Source organism: Barbus barbus (assembly GCF_936440315.1).
Source record: "Barbus barbus genome assembly, chromosome: 18".
In the NCBI taxonomy this organism is placed as follows: Eukaryota; Metazoa; Chordata; class Actinopteri; order Cypriniformes; family Cyprinidae; genus Barbus; species Barbus barbus.
Window position 1 is genome coordinate 4,897,467 of NC_136746.1, and position 18,746 is coordinate 4,916,212.

Consider the following 18,746-nt stretch of genomic DNA (forward strand, 5'->3'; position numbering starts at 1 on the left):
CTGCACTAATGATGGATAGATCAGTGATTTGAGTAACAATAAAATGATGGATATACTGTATAAAAGAAAGGATTTATCACTAAGAAGAAGCATTTAAAAATGACCCAAGGTTACAAAGATGAATGTAGTTGTCGTTTTCAGATGTTACATATGTAGATTTATTGACAACACAGCCAAATAGAATAGTAATCAGCACAGGCCTGCATTCATTCATATGCCACTCTCTTAAGAGCCCAGCTTGCTTCATTCCCAGCTCGTCAGAGTCATTTGGCTTTACTGAGGTCTACAAAAGTGCGCTCTTTACCAGCCGTAATCGGCTATGCATGACTTGAGATTGACACAAAGCCCTGCTGAGGAATCAAAACAAGAGTAAATTGAAATCAATGACAACATCTATATGCAGATACACTCACAAGCCTTATTTAACATTTGTTAATGGTGCCTGGCTGAGGGTGGAACGATTTTGCCTTATTTTGCTTTCAGCAGAAAAACAGAAGAGGTTGAAAGGACAATGATATAAGCTCTGTTCATTGAGCTTTATACACCTACACCTTTAATGAAGCCAATCTCTTTTTTGATGCTGTTGGTTCAGCTTGGCGTACTCTGAAAAAACATGCATGCTATGTTGGCAAGGTCTCCACTCACTTGGGTATAAACTGAATTCCAACTAATGGGACCTATTGAAATTACTTTAAGTAAACATTAGGTTGCTGGCAGACCCAAAGACAATTTGCACCACTGAATTTGAATGCCCTTTTACACAAAGCCAGTTCTTTCAATATTTTGATTTGAATTTTTTTTTTTAACTTGAATTTATTCAAGTGTTCGGTAAGAGTCTGGACCTCAGTTTAACAGTTGTTGCCATGGATAAAGGTAGGAGTAACAGAACTAAAGAAACAAAACATTACAAATAATTTTTATTGACCAAGGCATGTTCTTGTGTATGAAACTTAAAAACACATTTTTGTATGAAAAAGTAATGTAACGTATAATGATAAGGCTATAAAACTTTTGTCCCTTCACACATGCTGCTAAATGATAAATTACCTCATTAAAAAGAGAATGGATTTTGGGCTGGTGTTTTTTGCTCTGAGCTACACCAGCAGGGCTGACAGCATTGTGCTCACTAGCTGTGGCAGATATGCATAACACATTCTATACTAATAATAATATCTGATGGCATAAACTTGATTAGCAGGCATATTTAACAGTATATACATATCTAATACATGTACTTCTTACTTAGGATATGGAAAGTGGCATTCCATACCAGAATATAGCCAGGTGGCTGGAGGGTGAAGATCAAAATAGTAAAGCTAGCATTAATACATGTTGTTTATTTTAGGGTGGATTGTTCAAGGTTTGACTTTGTGAAAAATTATTACACTTTAGCATACTTTCCAAAATAGTGCTTATTTTGGAAATAATACACTTTATAATAATATACTTAAATGTGAACTGAATAATGTTTTCAGACATTTACAATTAAATGAAAATGTATTAGAAATTAATTTTGTAATTTCTTTTGAAATGTGCATGCTATTTAAAATATATTTGTAATTACACATTTGTAATAAGGAAGTTTCAAGTTAGTATTTTTTATCATATATTAATTTTAAATGTAATAGCAAAGGGCACATTAAAGTTAAAATTATACTCAACATGTGCATTAGTATGTTAGTCAACACATCAAGGAATTGCATGTCTTTAAAGCTGAACATGTCATGTGACCATAATCATATCACATAATCAGATCACATAATCATTTAAAATCTACACTCACCAGCCACTTATCTAGAACGACTTGCTAGTACCAGGTTGGACCTCCTTTTGCCTTTAGAACTGTCTTAATTCTTCATGACATAAATTCAACAAGGTGCTATAAACATTCCTCAGAGATTTTGGTAAGTACTGACATTGTAGCATCCCAATTGCTGCAGATTTGTCGGCCTGACATCCATGATGCAAATCTCCTGTTCTACCACAACCCTGTGTGCTCTATTGGATTGAGATCTAGTGACTGTGCAGGCCATTTGATTTTTTTGAACTCATGATCATGTACAAGAAACCAGTTTGAGATGATTTCAACTTTGTTACACGGTGAGTTATCCTGCTGGAAGTAGCCATCACTAGTTGGGTGCACTGTGATCAGAAAGGGATGGACATGGTCAGCAACAATTTTCAGGCTGTGGTGTTTAAACTATGTTTAGTAGGTACTAAGGTGACCAACGTGTGACAAAAAAATATCCCCCTTACAATTACACCACGACCATCACCAGCCTGAACTGCTGATTCAAGGCAGGATTGGATCCATACATTCGTGTTGTTTATGCTAAATCCGAGATTAATCAGATCAACCCTTTTCCGAAATTTGAAAATTTGATAAAAATGTACTCACCCTCAGGCCATCCAAGAGGTAGATGAGTTTGTTTCTTCATCAGTATAGATTTGGAGACATTTAACATTACATCACTTGCTCACCAGTGGATCCTCTGCAGCGAATGGGTGCCATCAGATATTGAGAATCTAAACACCAAATAAAAGCATCATAATATTCCACACAATTCCATTTAATGTCTTGTGTTGTGAAAAGCTGCCTGTTTGCAGGAAGCACATTCATCTTTAAAGAGCTTTGAGTTTAAACCATCCATCCCTGTTGTCCTCTCACATTAAAAATTTCCAACATATTTGTTCAGAACTGTTCAGAAGTGTTTTCACTTTCTAAATGATGCTTGATCTGTGTATATTTCTCTTCTGATTCAGGCGAAAAGCAAGAAATGGAGAAAGCAATGTTATGGATAATGAATTCATATTTTAGCTGGAATCAACAATTTGACGTAAAAAAAAACGTCTTAATTTATTACAAACATGCAACACAGAGTTGTGTCCATTATTGTGGATTCTGATGAACCATATTCACTGGATTAGTGAACAAGTGATGTAATGGTAAAATGATCAGAATCTGTTCCAATTAAGAAACAATTTTATCTATACATTGGATGGCCTGAGGTGAGTATATTTTCAGTAAAGGGCTAGGACGGTGCTATATTGCACTGTACAAGCCCCTATGAGAAATATAGCAGACAGCATACTTGTTTATCATTTTAATGTATTAATAATACATAATGATCAAGAGTGTATTTGTTATAATGGCATGACAAAGTGTGCTATCAGCAAAAACTGTATCTGTGCAAACAACTAGTGGACTGCTTTTTATTGTTCCTGAGAATGCACTGTGCATCTGCGATTTAGTCAAGTGGGAAGCAGCTGGCACTCAGCTGTGCATGTTTCAGATAACTGCAATAAGTGTATTGATTTTATTTTATTTTATACAGTACATCACAATGCAACTTCCACTTTTAAGTTTGCAATTATTCAGGTATAAATCCATCAGCATATTGTAAAGATGATTACCAAGCATATGGAATCATTGAGCCATTAAGGAACATCCCAGTCTGTTTTGCAGTGAAAATAATCACCAATACATATTATGCAATAGTCATCAACAGCATGGGTATGATGGCCTGTAAATATTTTAGTAAATAAGAAATGAATATGGAGTAAACATGCAAATACTAGGCTCAGGACAACAATGGTGCCGTATATTCAAACAAACAAACAAACAAAAAGAAAAACAACATCAATAACAACAACAAAACTAAACTTTGAATAGTGATCATGAAAGAAAAAAAAAACTGTCCAACCATAAATGAACTCAAATCGATATTAGCATAAAAACAAAACAAAACAACAACCAATTTTCACACTGATTTGTGGCTTTTAAAGAGGTATAACCGAGGGCTCTTGAAACTGTTAAATGTTATTATTATTATTATCTATGGAGAAAATCAATGGGATTTTTGCTTAAAGAACCCAGCTATTGTGCTCAGTGGTGTAATGTAACAAAATAGGCTAATAATACTTAGTTACAGTACTTAAGTATTTTTATTTTTATTTTTTTGGGAGTATCAGTACTTTACTTGAGTTTTTCAATTTCTGCCAACTTTCACTTTTACTCCACTTCATTTTCTAACTAAAATGTAGCCTATACCTTTACTCTGATATATACATGTCCTCGAAGCATACAAAATAAAGTTGGAAGAACACTGGCTGCAAGCAAGCAGGTTTGACGAATCAGTGGTCTGGCGATTGCAAGTAAAAAAAACACAGACACACACACACACATTTCCTCATGTGCAAACAAGTGCTTGATTTAATTTTCCGAGGCTGGTGTGTGCATTCTGCGCAGTGTCTGCGATTATATCGTAAGTGTTGTTTTAATGATGTGCGATCTGACATGATCGAGTATATTAAAAACACACCCAGAGAGCGCATGCACATGCATTCTAAATTGTACACAGCAAAAATGTCTCTGTATCTTTTTTTATATTCATAATATAGTTTAATATAGTTAATCTATATCACATGAAGAGTGCCGTTTTTCTCCAGATATGATAGCATGATAACAAATGTAATAATGATTTTATACAAGTTTAATAAAGTTTAGACACAATATTTACTGTTTTTGCTCAATTTTGCCAACGAAAATAGCTCCAAACAAAGATCACAGCACTTGCGTCTCTGACCAATGGACCGTGTTTACTTATAGAATGAATCAGCGTTTTGAACCAATCATGAATGGATTCAATGACTCACTTTAATGATTCGTTTCTGAATGAATTAGCAGTTTTATAATGAATTAGTATTAAACGTTTTATGTTTAAAACAAATGATTATATACGGATTTACTGCAGGTTAAATGCATCCATGTCCTCTCATTAAATTGTGTAAAAACATCTAAATGCCACTTTAGATGCAGATTCCAGAAATGTTTTCTTATGTTGGAATGAAAGAAAGTACAAGATGAAGTGCCTCTTATAATTACCAAAAAGCTACAAAATGGAAGAAAGAGTTAAAACTGAACACAATTTTGCTACTCAAACTGTGTATAAACATTTTTTAAACATTATTTGCTCCTTTTCTGTTTTGCTTTTACTTGTGCTTTTACTTTCAATACTTAAATATGTTTAATATTATAAAATATTTTTCATACTGTACTTATGTACAATAAATACCACATACTTTAAAACTTTTACTCAAATAATATTCTAAATGCTGACTTCAACTTCCACCATTTTCTGGTAAGATATCTGTACTTTTGCTTAAGTGAGGCTTTGAGGTACTTCAGCCACCATCTTGTGCTGTGTTATGGTTGCTACAACTGCCGTACTTACACAAACTGATCCTCTTGTGAGCATAAACGTACTCTTACACTTTCTAAAGTTATGCTTGTCTCATTTAGGAAAGCTTGAGAATAGCTGTAAAACAGCATTTCTATGACCTTTACAGTGGTGGATTCCAGTACACATCTTTGTGCCCTTGAAGGACACTGAGGATACTAGATGCTTATACTGTACATATACGTATAACTAATAGAATGCATTAACATACATTTTATTAGTTAATATTACAGCTTAAGAGTTTGAAAGAGTTGGCAAATGCAGAACTGTTTCAAAAACATATAATGTAAAATAATATAATGACAGATGGAAGTCACTAACTTCCTGTTTTTTGTGTCCTTAGGTCAAACTTGTGGCGGCTTGGTACAAGGTCTCAATGGAACTATAGAGAGTCCTGGCTTTCCCCATGGCTACCCTAACTATGCCAACTGTACGTGGATCATAGTCACCGGAGAGCGGAACAGGATACAGTTGTCATTTCATACCTTCGCTCTGGAGGAGGACTTTGACATTGTCTCCATCTATGATGGACAGCCACAGCCAGGCAACCTGAAGATGAGGTGAGGCCTATGCTTCTTATTTCCTCATTGCTGTAGCTTTGCGATGCCTTTGTTTTGGGATTATATACATGGTCATGCATTTTTATGGATTGTAATTTTTGAATTAATCGATCCTGTACAATAGGCGGTGGGTGTGTCAGATGCAGCTAAAGAAGAAACTCCTGTTAAATTGCAACTACAAATGTACTGTATATATAACACAATCACAAATGCAGTTCTTGAAAGTGTTTTTTGAAGAAAGCTGTTAGAAGGATATATTGTGAAAGTTTGAAGTGTCTAATGGATTAAGAAATGATTAAGAGAGACAAAAACGTGCAGAGACACAGCAAAAATATAGATAGTGTAGATGAAGAATGCTTTTATATGACAGTGGCTCATGCAAATATTTACGTAAAGATAGATGGACATATGGACTAAGAAATATGACCCAAAACATCCAAAAAGGTGAAAAACACAATGATTGCAACAATTGTCTGCAGTTCAATGACTTACACTTACGCAGCCCCTTGAGGCACTGCATTACGTGTGTTTCATAAGGAAGCCATCGCTCCTAAGAGCTTTTGATGAATTAAGCAGAAATGAAGGAGTATGGCAGGCTATGTACCCCTATTCAGGGAACCAGGGTTGCATACGCAACCTAGGTGTTCCCATTTATAGGTTCACTCAACGCTGTGTCAGCAACTGACGCTATGGGAACCCTTTACCACAGCACCATGCTACAGGTTATCTCAGCCTTAGACGTCATGCCCCCAAGGACCGCTGGCTGAATGTCTTATGCATATGGCACACAAAAGTGGAAACACTTTAGGAGTTTCAAAGTCGTCATCGGATTGGTTGAATTATACAGGATTTCCGGGAGACGTGTGTGTTGCGTTCTTTACTGTTTCCGCCTGGAACCAAAGATGCCGTGACACCAAACCCTCTCTCAAAAGAAGAAAGCTGTCGTCTTTACAATCGATGAAGAGCGCTTGTCAGGATCAACTAAATGCTGAATTTTCAAAAGTATGTGAAATATTTGAAGTTCGCAACATAGACATCTGAGAGTTTTACACAATGGTCTGTTATTGTGGAAACATTTCCACGCCCCGAAACGTGATGATAAACAAAACAAAGTGTGATTGGTTGTTTGACATGTCGGTAAAATGGCTTCATGGGTGGGCCTTGGCCAATGAAAGCTGCCATGGATTCCAGACATTCAGCCGTCAGTTAGGGACACTTACTTTCTAGCGATTATCGTCAATTTGATTTCACAGATACTATTTAAACTAAACTGGGCTGGACAATGACATCTCTGAATTCAATAATGAAATGCCTTTAACTGAAAATTGAATGTTTAATCATATTATTATACATTACTGACACTCTGTCCTCCAATTTGATACTGTTAAGTGCTTTGACACAATCTGTATAAATAAAGGTGACTTGACTGTGCTAGCAGTGTATGTACACATCCACCCTATAATGATAAACATCCACCCAGTGCTTTTTTTTAAATCCCCAATAATAATGATCACTTTCTCAGATCAGGCTGTTCTGAGATTCTTGGCAGAGTGATGTAGTTTTGCACAGGCTCCTCCCATGATTGTTGACTGACAATGGCGTTTAAGCACAGATCACCCTGAGTGAACAAGTCTGCCATGGTTTCTACCCCGAAGCAGGGGTGGACAAGATTTTCCCCTAAGCGATTGAGGTGTTTTTTTGAAGGATGTAATAATGAACATAGCAGTCGTCATGTACTCCCGACATCTGAGCTGCTGAAGATGCAGTGGATTATGTTTGTTTTTAAAAGGAATGCACGCCCAATCTACCTAAATCCATCTATGTTCGCACGAATCATTCGTGATCCAGCTTCACCTTTTTTGGGAGCTTCTCCAGTGGACTTTCACACAAAGCAAAGTTTTTGGCCTTGCAACGTGTAGTGCAGGCTGTAAAAAGGGTAGGAGGGCAGCAAAGATAGAATGCTCCCTAAATAATAGAACAGTCCATGGAGGAGTGGAGGGACGTACAATGAAGGGAGTAGCCAGGGAGGAGATGATGGAATGAAGATCCAGGGAGAAGGAGGTGGATGGAGTAGCCATGGAGTAAACCAAGTAGGAACTGCAGACCCACTGGACCAAGGTGGAGACAGGGCTTGGCAGGCTGTGACAGGGCCAGTGGGATTGAAGACCAAGGTGGAGCCAGAGGGAAGGAGGGACAAGGCACAGCCAGAGACCCAGAAGACCGTAGCGGAGTCCTGGGTTTAGAGGTCCGAATTGGAGCAAGGGGGTTGACATCCCAGAATGACATCCCTGTTAACGTTCACCAGAGCGACCTCGCACTGAACGCTCTTTGTTTGCATGTGTCATTGTTTTCTAATAGAATAAATGAAACGGGACAAAGTTAATCTTGTCAAACTATATATCATTCTGAGGGTCTAAGCCTTAAGCATCGACGACAGATCGCTGTTTTTCGATGGAAAGCTTATAAGGAATGAGTGGCACAAATTTGCTACATTTGTGTAAGCAGTACACATCCAAACACGCAGAATAAAAAAGCAGTACGTACCTTTATCATTGTAATAACGAGCCACAAACGCGTCCACTGCTGAAATCCCAGTTTAGTTAGAGAGGTAAGGGTCCACAGAACAACATCCCAGCGAGCACTTTTAGTCCAGCGAAACAATAACGTTGTAATAAGGATGAATATCCCTTTGTTTACGTTTCATTTCTTCAGAGAGTTATTGTTCGCGTCCGTTATGGAATAAATCACGCTCAAAAACAGCGTCTTGGTGGTAAAAAAACAAAACGATGTTGCAGCATACGGTTTTACAAAAATAATGAGACCGTCTACGGAAAAAAAAGTCTCAGAAAAGCGGAATATAGATTATTTGAATTTGGCGCTCCCTCCTGCCAGCTCTGACGCGGGCTATGACGCTTCTGTCATCTGAGCGGGGCGTAACTTAGCGATCTGCTTTATCCATAAAAAAACTGTTTTTTTTTTCTTCTACATTTTTTATATGTGTGTGTGTGTATTGTGTGGGGAATGTGGCCGTGTCTGCATGATTATAATATGTATGGACGGACATCAGCGTGTTTATTAGCGACTCTATGACGGCTATCATTGTGATTCATTGATCAGCTATTATTGATTATATGGCCCATCTGTTTGATTATAATCTGAATGGAAGCACATCAGCGTGTGTTTACTGACTCTATGACCATGTCTGGCAATATCACTTCACGTCTGGCAGTGATATTTATCATTGTAATAACGAATAACGAAGAATACTTCAGTATACATACTATATACAAAGCATTTTTTTTCTATTTTTTTTCCTTTTTTATTACTCAAATAATTATTTTTGTATTTTTTAGTGCTCAAATAAATCTGTCTATTATTTTATAATTGAAAAACTATGCAGGAACATGTATAATGACTAAAATAGCTTGTATAATTCTGCAATCCATTTGGTGGTTATTTTTCCTCAAACAGGGGGGTGGGGGGACTATAAATAGTTTCAGAAAAAATATTGCAGGAATCTCATTTTTCATGGTATCTTCTTCAAATTTGAAATATGAACTTATGAGACACATGGCTTTCGATCCATTACTTTTCTGGATTGCTCCAGGACTTATTTCATGTATTTGTATATGAAATAAAAAAACATTCAGTGTGGAAAAATATTTTTCAAGGCACGTCAGTGCCTATAACTTTTTATCTTTTTGAGCATTATCAACTCTGGATGATAGATAGTAAAGCCCAGAGTCTCTTCTTTCCAAAGATACCTAATTTGTTTGTGTAAGCACACTTTGTCACAAACTGTTACCATTTTAATTTAGGTAGGTTATTTTCACCTGCGAGGCCACAAATGGAGGTGAAGGTTAACAGGTTAAGAGATGGCACTGTGGCATTGCCACTGAAGAAAAAGCTGAGGAGAGATCCAGTGGAGGTGGAGCTGAAAAACTCTATGGAGTCTGCATAGGAGTAGGAGGCCGGTCTGAAACAACTGGGATGAAGGGGAGTTAGGGCTGAGCAGAACCAGTGGAGTAGGGTTGGATGGTTAACTGAAAACGAAATCGAAACTGAAATTCAGAACCTCTAATCGACATAATTTTCCCATGTCGGTTATTTAGTTTTTTAAATCCTATTAGTTCTTTCCTTTCTTTGAAATGTGGAAATTATAAAATAATAACTTGCATCTCCTGTAGACAAATGTTTTAAATAATGAATGTAAATAGAACACTGCTGATTAAGACAAAGAGCAGATCAGCATCTCAGTGATCTTATCCTGTCACTCTATATTAGCGGTGTCCTCGACTAAGGATTTTCATAGTCGAATCAGAATTTTCGAATCTTGCCGAGATTCAACTGAGAGTCGAATCATATGTTTTGGGGGCGGGGCAAAATACATGACCAAGAGTCAAGTCAGTCATAATTACTGACTTTAATACACAGGGAAGATGTGTATTTGATGCCTCGCAGATACAAACGGAGTAAATAATATTTTTAATGTTTGATTAAAAGATAGTTAACATTAAACGTCAGCGAAACCCTAAGAATTCACAACATTTTTTACAATAGTGCTCTCATTATAACGTTATGTACATACAGTTGTTAATACAGTTGCATTTCTGTTTTGAGCTGCACGCGTTGAACGTGACCAGAATTAAACTTTTGACAGCAGGTTTTTGATCAATGGGATTTAACTAATCATTTATGTCATATAGAGTACACTTCGTTATTTATACAACATAACGTAAATATAACGACTTATAAGCTATCTGCACAAAATACCCCGAGGGCACATGAACGTGTCTGCGCGGCTCTGAATTAACTATTGTGGACGCATTCTTCATGTAACAACGTGCAGAAACATGGCAACTAAACTCTAAAAAATCACAGCGTTTCATTATTATAGTTTTCTCATTATAATTGTTATATATATGACAGTCCCAGTCATAGTTATTAATATTGTGCATTGTTGTTTGTCCTGCTCGAGCTGTGCGCTGAGAGATAGGCTAATCACCGTAGTACTACAATGAAGCGTTTTACTGCAGCGTAACTCAACCAAATGCATCTTATACAAGATAAATAATATATAGGCTACACTTGTACCCTACCTGATCGTAAATATCCAGTCTTTCACTCTGCCTGTGTCAGTTTGAGTCGTGTTAAAGATTTAAATCCCTGCCGCCAAAATCTTCTGTCGGGAAAATTTTATGGAAAGTGAAACTTACATCTATAGGGGTGGTTGGATTTATTCAAGCACGTTAAAATATTTATTTGAAGCTTCTTTCTTTTCAGATTGTTATGTGTAACATTATTTAATAGGCTGTATATTAACTTATTGGGAGAAAACTGGTAGTTTTATGTGAAAGCAAACATTTGAGCACCCCTATTTATTTAAAAAGGCATGATCATAACACACCGCGAATATTCGACTGTGAGATTGAGAGTCGAATCAGGCTCCTCCTATCGAAGCATCGAATCATCGACTACTTGGAGAAGCGTCTCGCTGCAGCCTACAAAATCTAGGGGGCGTTGTTGGATCCAGATCCAACTCCTCCCACCTTACTGTCACGTTCCCTCTCGGGACACAAGGAGCGAGGAGACGTAGGAGTACCAATAATCCTTTTTATTGATCACACACACTATGAGACGAGGAGCTTGGGGAGAGACGAACATCAATGATGTTAGACCGGACACAGGGGCTAGGAAACACAGGGCTTATAAACACAGGGAAATCAACGAGGAAGAACAGAAACAGGTGAGGGCTAATCAAACGCAGGGCTGGGGACACATGAACTACTAATTAAACTAATCAACAGGAACGAGGATGGCCAAATAGAGACACGAGAGGAGGGGAAACACAAGACAAGGACTGACATTACGCCCCCCTCCGGAAGGCGTGTCCTCACGCCTAACACCATCCAATGGGGAGGGGGGGTGGGCGCTCTGGAGGCCTCCAGGGCGGTGCCTGTTCCAGGGGCCATGGCGGGTCAGGGGACTCGGGAGGCCATGGCGGGTCAGGAGACTCGGGAGGCCAGGGCGGATCTGGAGACTCGGGAGGCCAGGGCGGATCTGGAGACTCGGGAGGCCAGGGCGGGTCAGGGGACTCGGGAGGCCAGGGCGGATCTGGAGACTCGGGAAGCCACGGCCTATTTTTCTCGGGTCGTGTGGCCTTGGCCCTTGGCCCGGCCACACAGGCTGTGACCCTCTTACCCCCCCCCCAAAATTTTCTTGGGGAAGCTCCCCCCTGGGAGCCACAGAGGAGCGGGCTCTGTCGGGCGCTCTTGCAGCGCGGACTCTGTCGGGCGCTCTTGCAGCGCGGACTCTGTCGGGCGCTCTTGCAGCGCGGACTCTGTCGGGCGCTCTTGCAGCGCGGGGCTGGACGGAACCAGCGGGAGCTCAGGAGGGCTGGACGGAACCAGCGGGAACTCAGGAGGGCACGTGCGTGGAGCCGGCACGGAAGGGCACGTGCGTGGAGCCGGTACTTGGGGGCGCTCGGGAAGCGCGGACACTTGGGGGCGCTCTTGCAGCGCGGGGCTGGACGGAACCAGCGGGAACTCAGGAGGGCTGGACGGAACCAGCGGGAACTCAGGAGGGCTGGACGGAACCAGCGGGAACTCAGGAGGGCTGGACGGAACCAGCGGGAACTCAGGAGGGCACGTGCGTGGAGCCGGCACTGGAGGGCACGTGCGTGGAGCCGGCGCGGGAGGGCACGTGCGTGGAGCCGGCACGTGGGGGCGCTCGGGGAGCGCGGACACTTGGGGGCGCTCGGGAGGAGCTGTGCTGGTTGGGACCAGCGGAGACGCAGGAATCCACCTGCGAGGAGCAGGCACTGGAGGGCGCTCTGGAAGCGCGAGTTCGCGGGGGCGCTCTGGAAGCGCGAGTTCGCGGGGGCGCTCTGGAAGCGCGAGCGGCGGCGGGCTCGGGGGAGCCGCTGACGACGGCGGGCTAGCTCCGACTCGGGCCCGGAAGTCTCCCAGACACCGGTATATCCCCAGCCTCCAGGTCAATCCTGTGGTGTCTGGGAGGTCCATGGGGTAGTTGCAACAGGCCCCGAGCCGGAACAGGTGGAGGATGGCCGCGTCATGGAGCTCCGAACTCCGCGCGAGCCCGCAGAACTCCTCTGCGTACTCCACGAAGGGAAGCTCGCGGAGTATCAGGGCGCGGAGGCGGGCGGCGAACTCCATCGCCGTGGAGAGGGGGGAAAAAACTGGAACAAACAAAAACTTTCCTCAAAACGGAAAACAAAGGCGGGGGTGGAAAAGCGCCGCTTACTTCTGTTCGGTCCGGTCTTCTGTCACGTTCCCTCTCGGGACACAAGGAGCGAGGAGACGTAGGAGTACCAATAATCCTTTTTATTGATCACACACACTATGAGACGAGGAGCTTGGGGAGAGACGAACATCAATGACGTTAGACCGGACACAGGGGCTAGGAAACACAGGGCTTATAAACACAGGGAAATCAACGAGGAAGAACAGAAACAGGTGAGGGCTAATGAAACGCAGGGCTGGGGACACATGAACTACTAATTAAACTAATCAACAGGAACGAGGATGGCCAAATAGAGACACGAGAGGAGGGGAAACACAAGACAAGGACTGACACTTACATATACATAAACCTACCCATCTCCACCCCCTGATCCCTAAACCCACCCCATCTTCACCCCTAAACCTACCCATCTCTACCCCTAAACCTACCAATCTCCACCTCCTAGACGTGGATCCAACCACACCCCCTGGATGTTGTGGACTGCAGCGAGCCCTATTTGGGGGTGTTCCCGACTAAGGATTTTCATTGTCGAATCGGGATTTTCGAATCTTGCCAATTGTCCACTGATAGTCGAATCATATGTTTGGGGGCAGGGCCAAAATACATTACCATGAATCAAGTCAGGCATTGGACAGTCATAATTACTGACGTTAACACACAGGGAAAATGTGTAATGGACGCCTCACAGATACAAAAATAATGTTTTATGGATTGATTAAAAGATAGTTAACATTAAACATCAGCGAAACCCTAAGAATTCACAATATTTTTTACAATAACGTTATGTAGCCTGTTTTGAGCTGCGCGAGCTGAAGATGACCATTAGAGTGAAGCATTTGATAACAGGTTTTTAATCAATGGGATTTATCTCATATGGAATACTGTTCGTTATTTATACAACATAACAATTGTCACGAGTCCGGGTCCTGCGCTTCTCCCTGACGCCACAGGAGGCCGCCATCTCCCGTCCCCCCGGACTCATCTCCCGTAATCACATACACCTGCCACATCACACACACCTGCCGCATCATTCAATTACACTCATTACACCCGCAGCTGTTCCCCATTGCCACAGACTATATAGTCTCCCCTCTCCTACCACTCTGCCTGGTTGCATTATTTGGTATTTGTAAATGTGTAAATGTGTTGCAGTGATTACATGTCTTGTGTTTGCTCTGGTCTGGGATACATGCACTTTGTTGCTGTTTGTATCCCAGTCCTTTTCTGTTTAGTTTTTTTGTGCCGTGTTGGCCTTTTTGTTTCAATTAAAAGCACCTTCCCTGCACTTGGACCCTGACTTCGTCTTTTCACGGTGCTTCCTTTGCCGTTGCGTGACAGACAATATATGCACAAAATGCCCCGAATGCAGAAGGGTATTAAATGGTAGTTATATGTGAAATCAGACATTGAGCACCCCCATATAGCCAAAATGGCATGATCAAAACACCTCTGCGAATATTTGACTGTGAGATTGGGAGTCGAATCGTCGACTATTCGGGGTCACCCCTAAAATTGTTTGAAATATTCAACAAATAACCATAAACACACTGCTCAAAAAAATTAAAAGATACTGATATGGACTGGGTAATGTGTTAGGAACGAAAGGATGCCACATCGTTTGATGGAAATGAAAATGATCAACCTACAGAGGGCTGAATTGAAAGACACCCCAAAAATCTGAGTTAAAAAAATGATGCAGCAGGCTAGTCCATTTTGCTGAAATTTCATTGCAGCAACTCAAAATGGTACTCAGTAGTTTGTATGGCCCCCACGTGCTTGTATGCATGCCTGACAGTGTCCTGGGGTATTTCCTCCCAGATCTGGACCAGGGCATCACTGAGCTCCTGGACAGTCTAAGATGCAACCTGGTGGCGTCGGATGGGCCAAAACATAATGTCCCAGAGGTGTTCTATTGGGTTTAGGTCAGGCGAATGTGGGGGCCATTCAGTGGTATCAATTCCTTCATTCTCCAGGAACTGTCTACATACTCTAGCCACATTGTCGTGCACCAGGAGGAACCCAGGACCCACTGCACCAGCGTAGGGTCTGACAATGGGTCCAAGGATTTCATCCCGATACCTAATGGCAGTCAGGGTGCCATTGTCTAGCCTGTAGAGGTCTGTGCGAGTTCTATGGCCCTGTCCAGCTCTCCTAGAGTAACTGCCTGTCTCCTGGAATCTCCACAATGATCTTAAGACTGTTCAGACTCTTGAGACCTGGGAGACACAGCAAACCATTTGGCAATGGCACGTATTGATGTGCCATCCTGGAGGAGTTAGACTGCCTCTTTAGGGTTTAGGTATCACCTCATGCTACCAGTAGTGACACTGACCCTAGCCAAATGCAAAACAAGTGGGGGTGGTGATGGCGCAGTGGATAAGACGCATGCCTTTGGTGTGAGAGACCCGGGTTCGAATCCACTGTGAGACACCAATGTGTCCCTGAGCAAGACACTTAACCCCTAGTTGCTCCAGAGGCGTGCGACCTCTGTCACATATAGCAATTGTAAGTCGCTTTGGATAAAAGCGTCAGCTAAAATGAATAAATGTAAATGAATAACAGTAAGAGAAGATGAGTAGGGAAAAAAAGTCAGTGGCCTCCACCTGTAAAACCATTCCTGTTTTGGGGGTCGTCTCATTGTTGCCCATGTAGTGCACCTGTTGTTAATTTCATTAACACCAAAGCAGCTGAATCTGATTAACAACCCCCTCTGCTAATAAACTGACCAGATCAATATCCCAAGAGTTTAACTGACTTGATGCTATACTCTGATTAAAGCCCTAAACACACTGCACGATTTTCAGCTGTCCCAGACGAAAGATTGGCATCGTGAAGCAATCGTGGTGATTTCTGTGATGGTGGTTCCTAATCGGTGGTCCTGTGTCGTACAGTGAGAGAGGTTCACAGACGGCCATTGTCACGGTCTTGCGACCAAAGATAGCCTACGATACAGCATGATCACCGCACCGTGTGTTTTCTGCTATGATCCATGTTTGCTGACCATCCAATAAAATTTTATAGTTGAGTATATTTAAGGTACAAACTTTTAATGAACTATGAGGGCAAAAAAAAAAAAAAAAATCTATAATAATTATAAAATAAAATAATAGTTCAATAATCGTAATCAAGGTAAAGTGTTCAATTAATCAAGGTTTTGATTTTAGGTCATATCACCCAGCCCTACAGTGGAGACTAAGGAGACTTGGGGCTGGGCCGAGTCAGCAGAGACAAAGGAGACAGGTGACCAGATGGGGTCAGTGGGGATAGGAGTCTCTGGGAGCAAACATCTTTACATTACAGAAATATCTCTAAGGAAACCAAGCCCACTTAATTTACTTCAGCAGTAAGAGGATGAGTGGGGCTCCACTCTATGCCTGCAAACTCCATGAGAATGCCTTCTAGGATGGACATTGGAGCTGGCTCTTTCACCAGACTCCCAGGTGAAAAAAGTTACTGGTGTGGTCCTCAAGGGACCAATCCCCCTGGGTGAGGAGGAGACATACTGCTGGCAGATCCATTTAATTATGGGTCCATTTTTCTATCAGGCTTGCTTTCACAAAAGCAAGGAGAGATAAGTTTTTTTTTATTTAGCAGCACTTTAATTAATTCTTCCGAAAACAAAGCTCTGTATTCTCAAAGTGAGGAAGGGATAGGAAAAAAAACACTAAGGTTTTACTCCCTTCTTGGACTGGACCTTGGTGCAACAAATTCCTCCATCTGGAAGGAGGGCAGAAGAGATGGAGGGTTAGTAAAGGAAGGTCAGGCTATTCATGTCCCCACTGAGTCTCTGCCCTCATGCATTTGTCTTTGTTGGATCTTGTCCAATGTCTGGGCTGTGGGACATCCAGCACTCTGCGTCTGCTCACCTTGCTGTGGTTATCTTACTGAGATCTCTTTTATGTGGTTGAGATTTGTTTTGTCTAACAGAGTGGTAAGGCTGGAAAAGGTGCACGCCTGTGTTAGAGGAGCTATCCCTGGTTCTGATCATTCCTACTGAATAACCCAACCCCAGTCATGGCCTCCTCTGATGGTACTCTCCATGGTGCTGAAGGTGCCTATATGCTTCAATGCGAAGGATCATACCTCTTTCTGGGCGCTACAGTTCCCTGTTTTGTGTACCTTTTGTTTTTGTTATTTGGATTTTTATGTGGTTTCTTGTGTCATAGTCTTGTTTGGCCCTTTGTAGCTTGCTGGTTGATTAGTTCTCTGATTGTGTCCAGGTGTGTCTTGTTAGCATATTAACTCCAGGGTATATAAGCCATTGTGTTTCCTTTGTTCTTTATTAGGTCTTGTCCATGGCCATAGATGGATGTCTTGTTTGTGTGCCTTCCATGCGTTGGTTTCCTGGTTTACCTGAGTTTGTTTTTGTATTTTATTATTACTACAGTAAGCTCTCTGCATCTGGATCCAGCTCTTCCTAGTTTCTGAGTTCACCTTTGGGACAGGTTTCCAGTCAGCGGGTATTGGAAGGCATCTACTGGTACATCCATCTGCATTTCTCCTTCTGGGATCTCAAGTCCATGACTCAAGCAGATATTGTGCAGAAAACAACAGGCCAAAATGATCGGGCACACTTTGCCTGGCTCGTATAGTAGATTACCACCTGATGTATCCCCTGCCACCTTCCCTGTATGGCACTTCACTACTGACCAGGCACAGACATGGCCTGTGTGACAGTAGGCTTCTTTGGATGTCGGCAGAGTGTACTATGGGGGTGAGAAGCCATGGCTTTAGAGGATAAACCTCTAAACTATGTAACCTGATTGTATAGAGATTATTATTCTGTGAAAATTAAAGTAGAATAGCAACAAAGTACAAAGAAAAACTTACCTACCTTGAAGATAACCGTCTCTACCTGCTCCGGCCTCTCGACGATTTCCCGCACCACAGTCGCATACAATAAAGGAGTCATGCTTCGACCCTGTCCATCTTCCAACGACATTAAGAATTGCCGTACAAGCATTTCAAATGAGCGGTACATTAATTGAATGGAAATTCTTCTGGTTAACATACACATACTCATTTACATGAGTTGCTCACATGGCAACATGAGTACAATCTATTGCACCTAAGGCATTGAGGAACTCTGTTTGACTTACAAAATCCTCCATCACATGCTGCTGCTCTTTGGCAGTGAGTGGGAACTTTATGTAATGAAGGGAAAAATGAATGAAGCTTTACAGTACAGCTGGCATAGCTCTATTCACAGACGACTGGGTTATTTCTTTGAAATGTTCCCATAACCAGGAACCCAAGGATAAAGAGCACCAGTACCTCCACAGGTGTGGCCTGTTGCATTTGGTGCACTTTTGTAAATTAGAGCCTTATCAGCCATTCGTCGTTATACACAGAGAAATCTGACCAATCTCTCATCATGCAGATAGCAATGTTTTTGAGGAATGCATATGCTGCTATTCTGCCTGGATGCTGGATTATAGGCTATTTTATAGCCTGTAGATTGGTTGAACTAATTTACACGTCTGGAGCTGTACATACATTATGCATACAGTAAATTGAAGTATAAGTTTTTAAGTGTGTATGTTTTATTTGGAACAAGTAGCATAGGGCATATAATTTCTTCTTATTATTATAAAAATATTTATTATTTATTATTGTTGCTGCTTAGTACCTGCTGTACCCTGACTCTGCTACTAGAAAAAGTGCTTACACTTGCTTAGAACCT

The 18,746-nt window shown here is 41.5% G+C and overlaps 1 protein-coding gene across 2 annotated transcripts in view; it reads left to right on the plus strand.

Moving 5' to 3' along the window:
• Positions 1-18,746, plus strand: part of LOC306884010 (CUB and sushi domain-containing protein 1-like) — a gene marked incomplete at its 3' end in the record, with an annotated part of 521,846 nt that overhangs the window by 129,850 nt on the left and 373,250 nt on the right. The window contains exon 2 of one of the 2 annotated variants that reach the window (XM_079439599.1): positions 5,584-5,800. In XM_079439599.1, coding sequence (XP_079295725.1) covers positions 5,584-5,800 — 217 coding nt within the window. Of the gene's footprint in view, positions 1-5,583; positions 5,801-18,746 lie in introns of those variants that run through there. The other variant, XM_079439600.1, reaches the window with a different exon arrangement.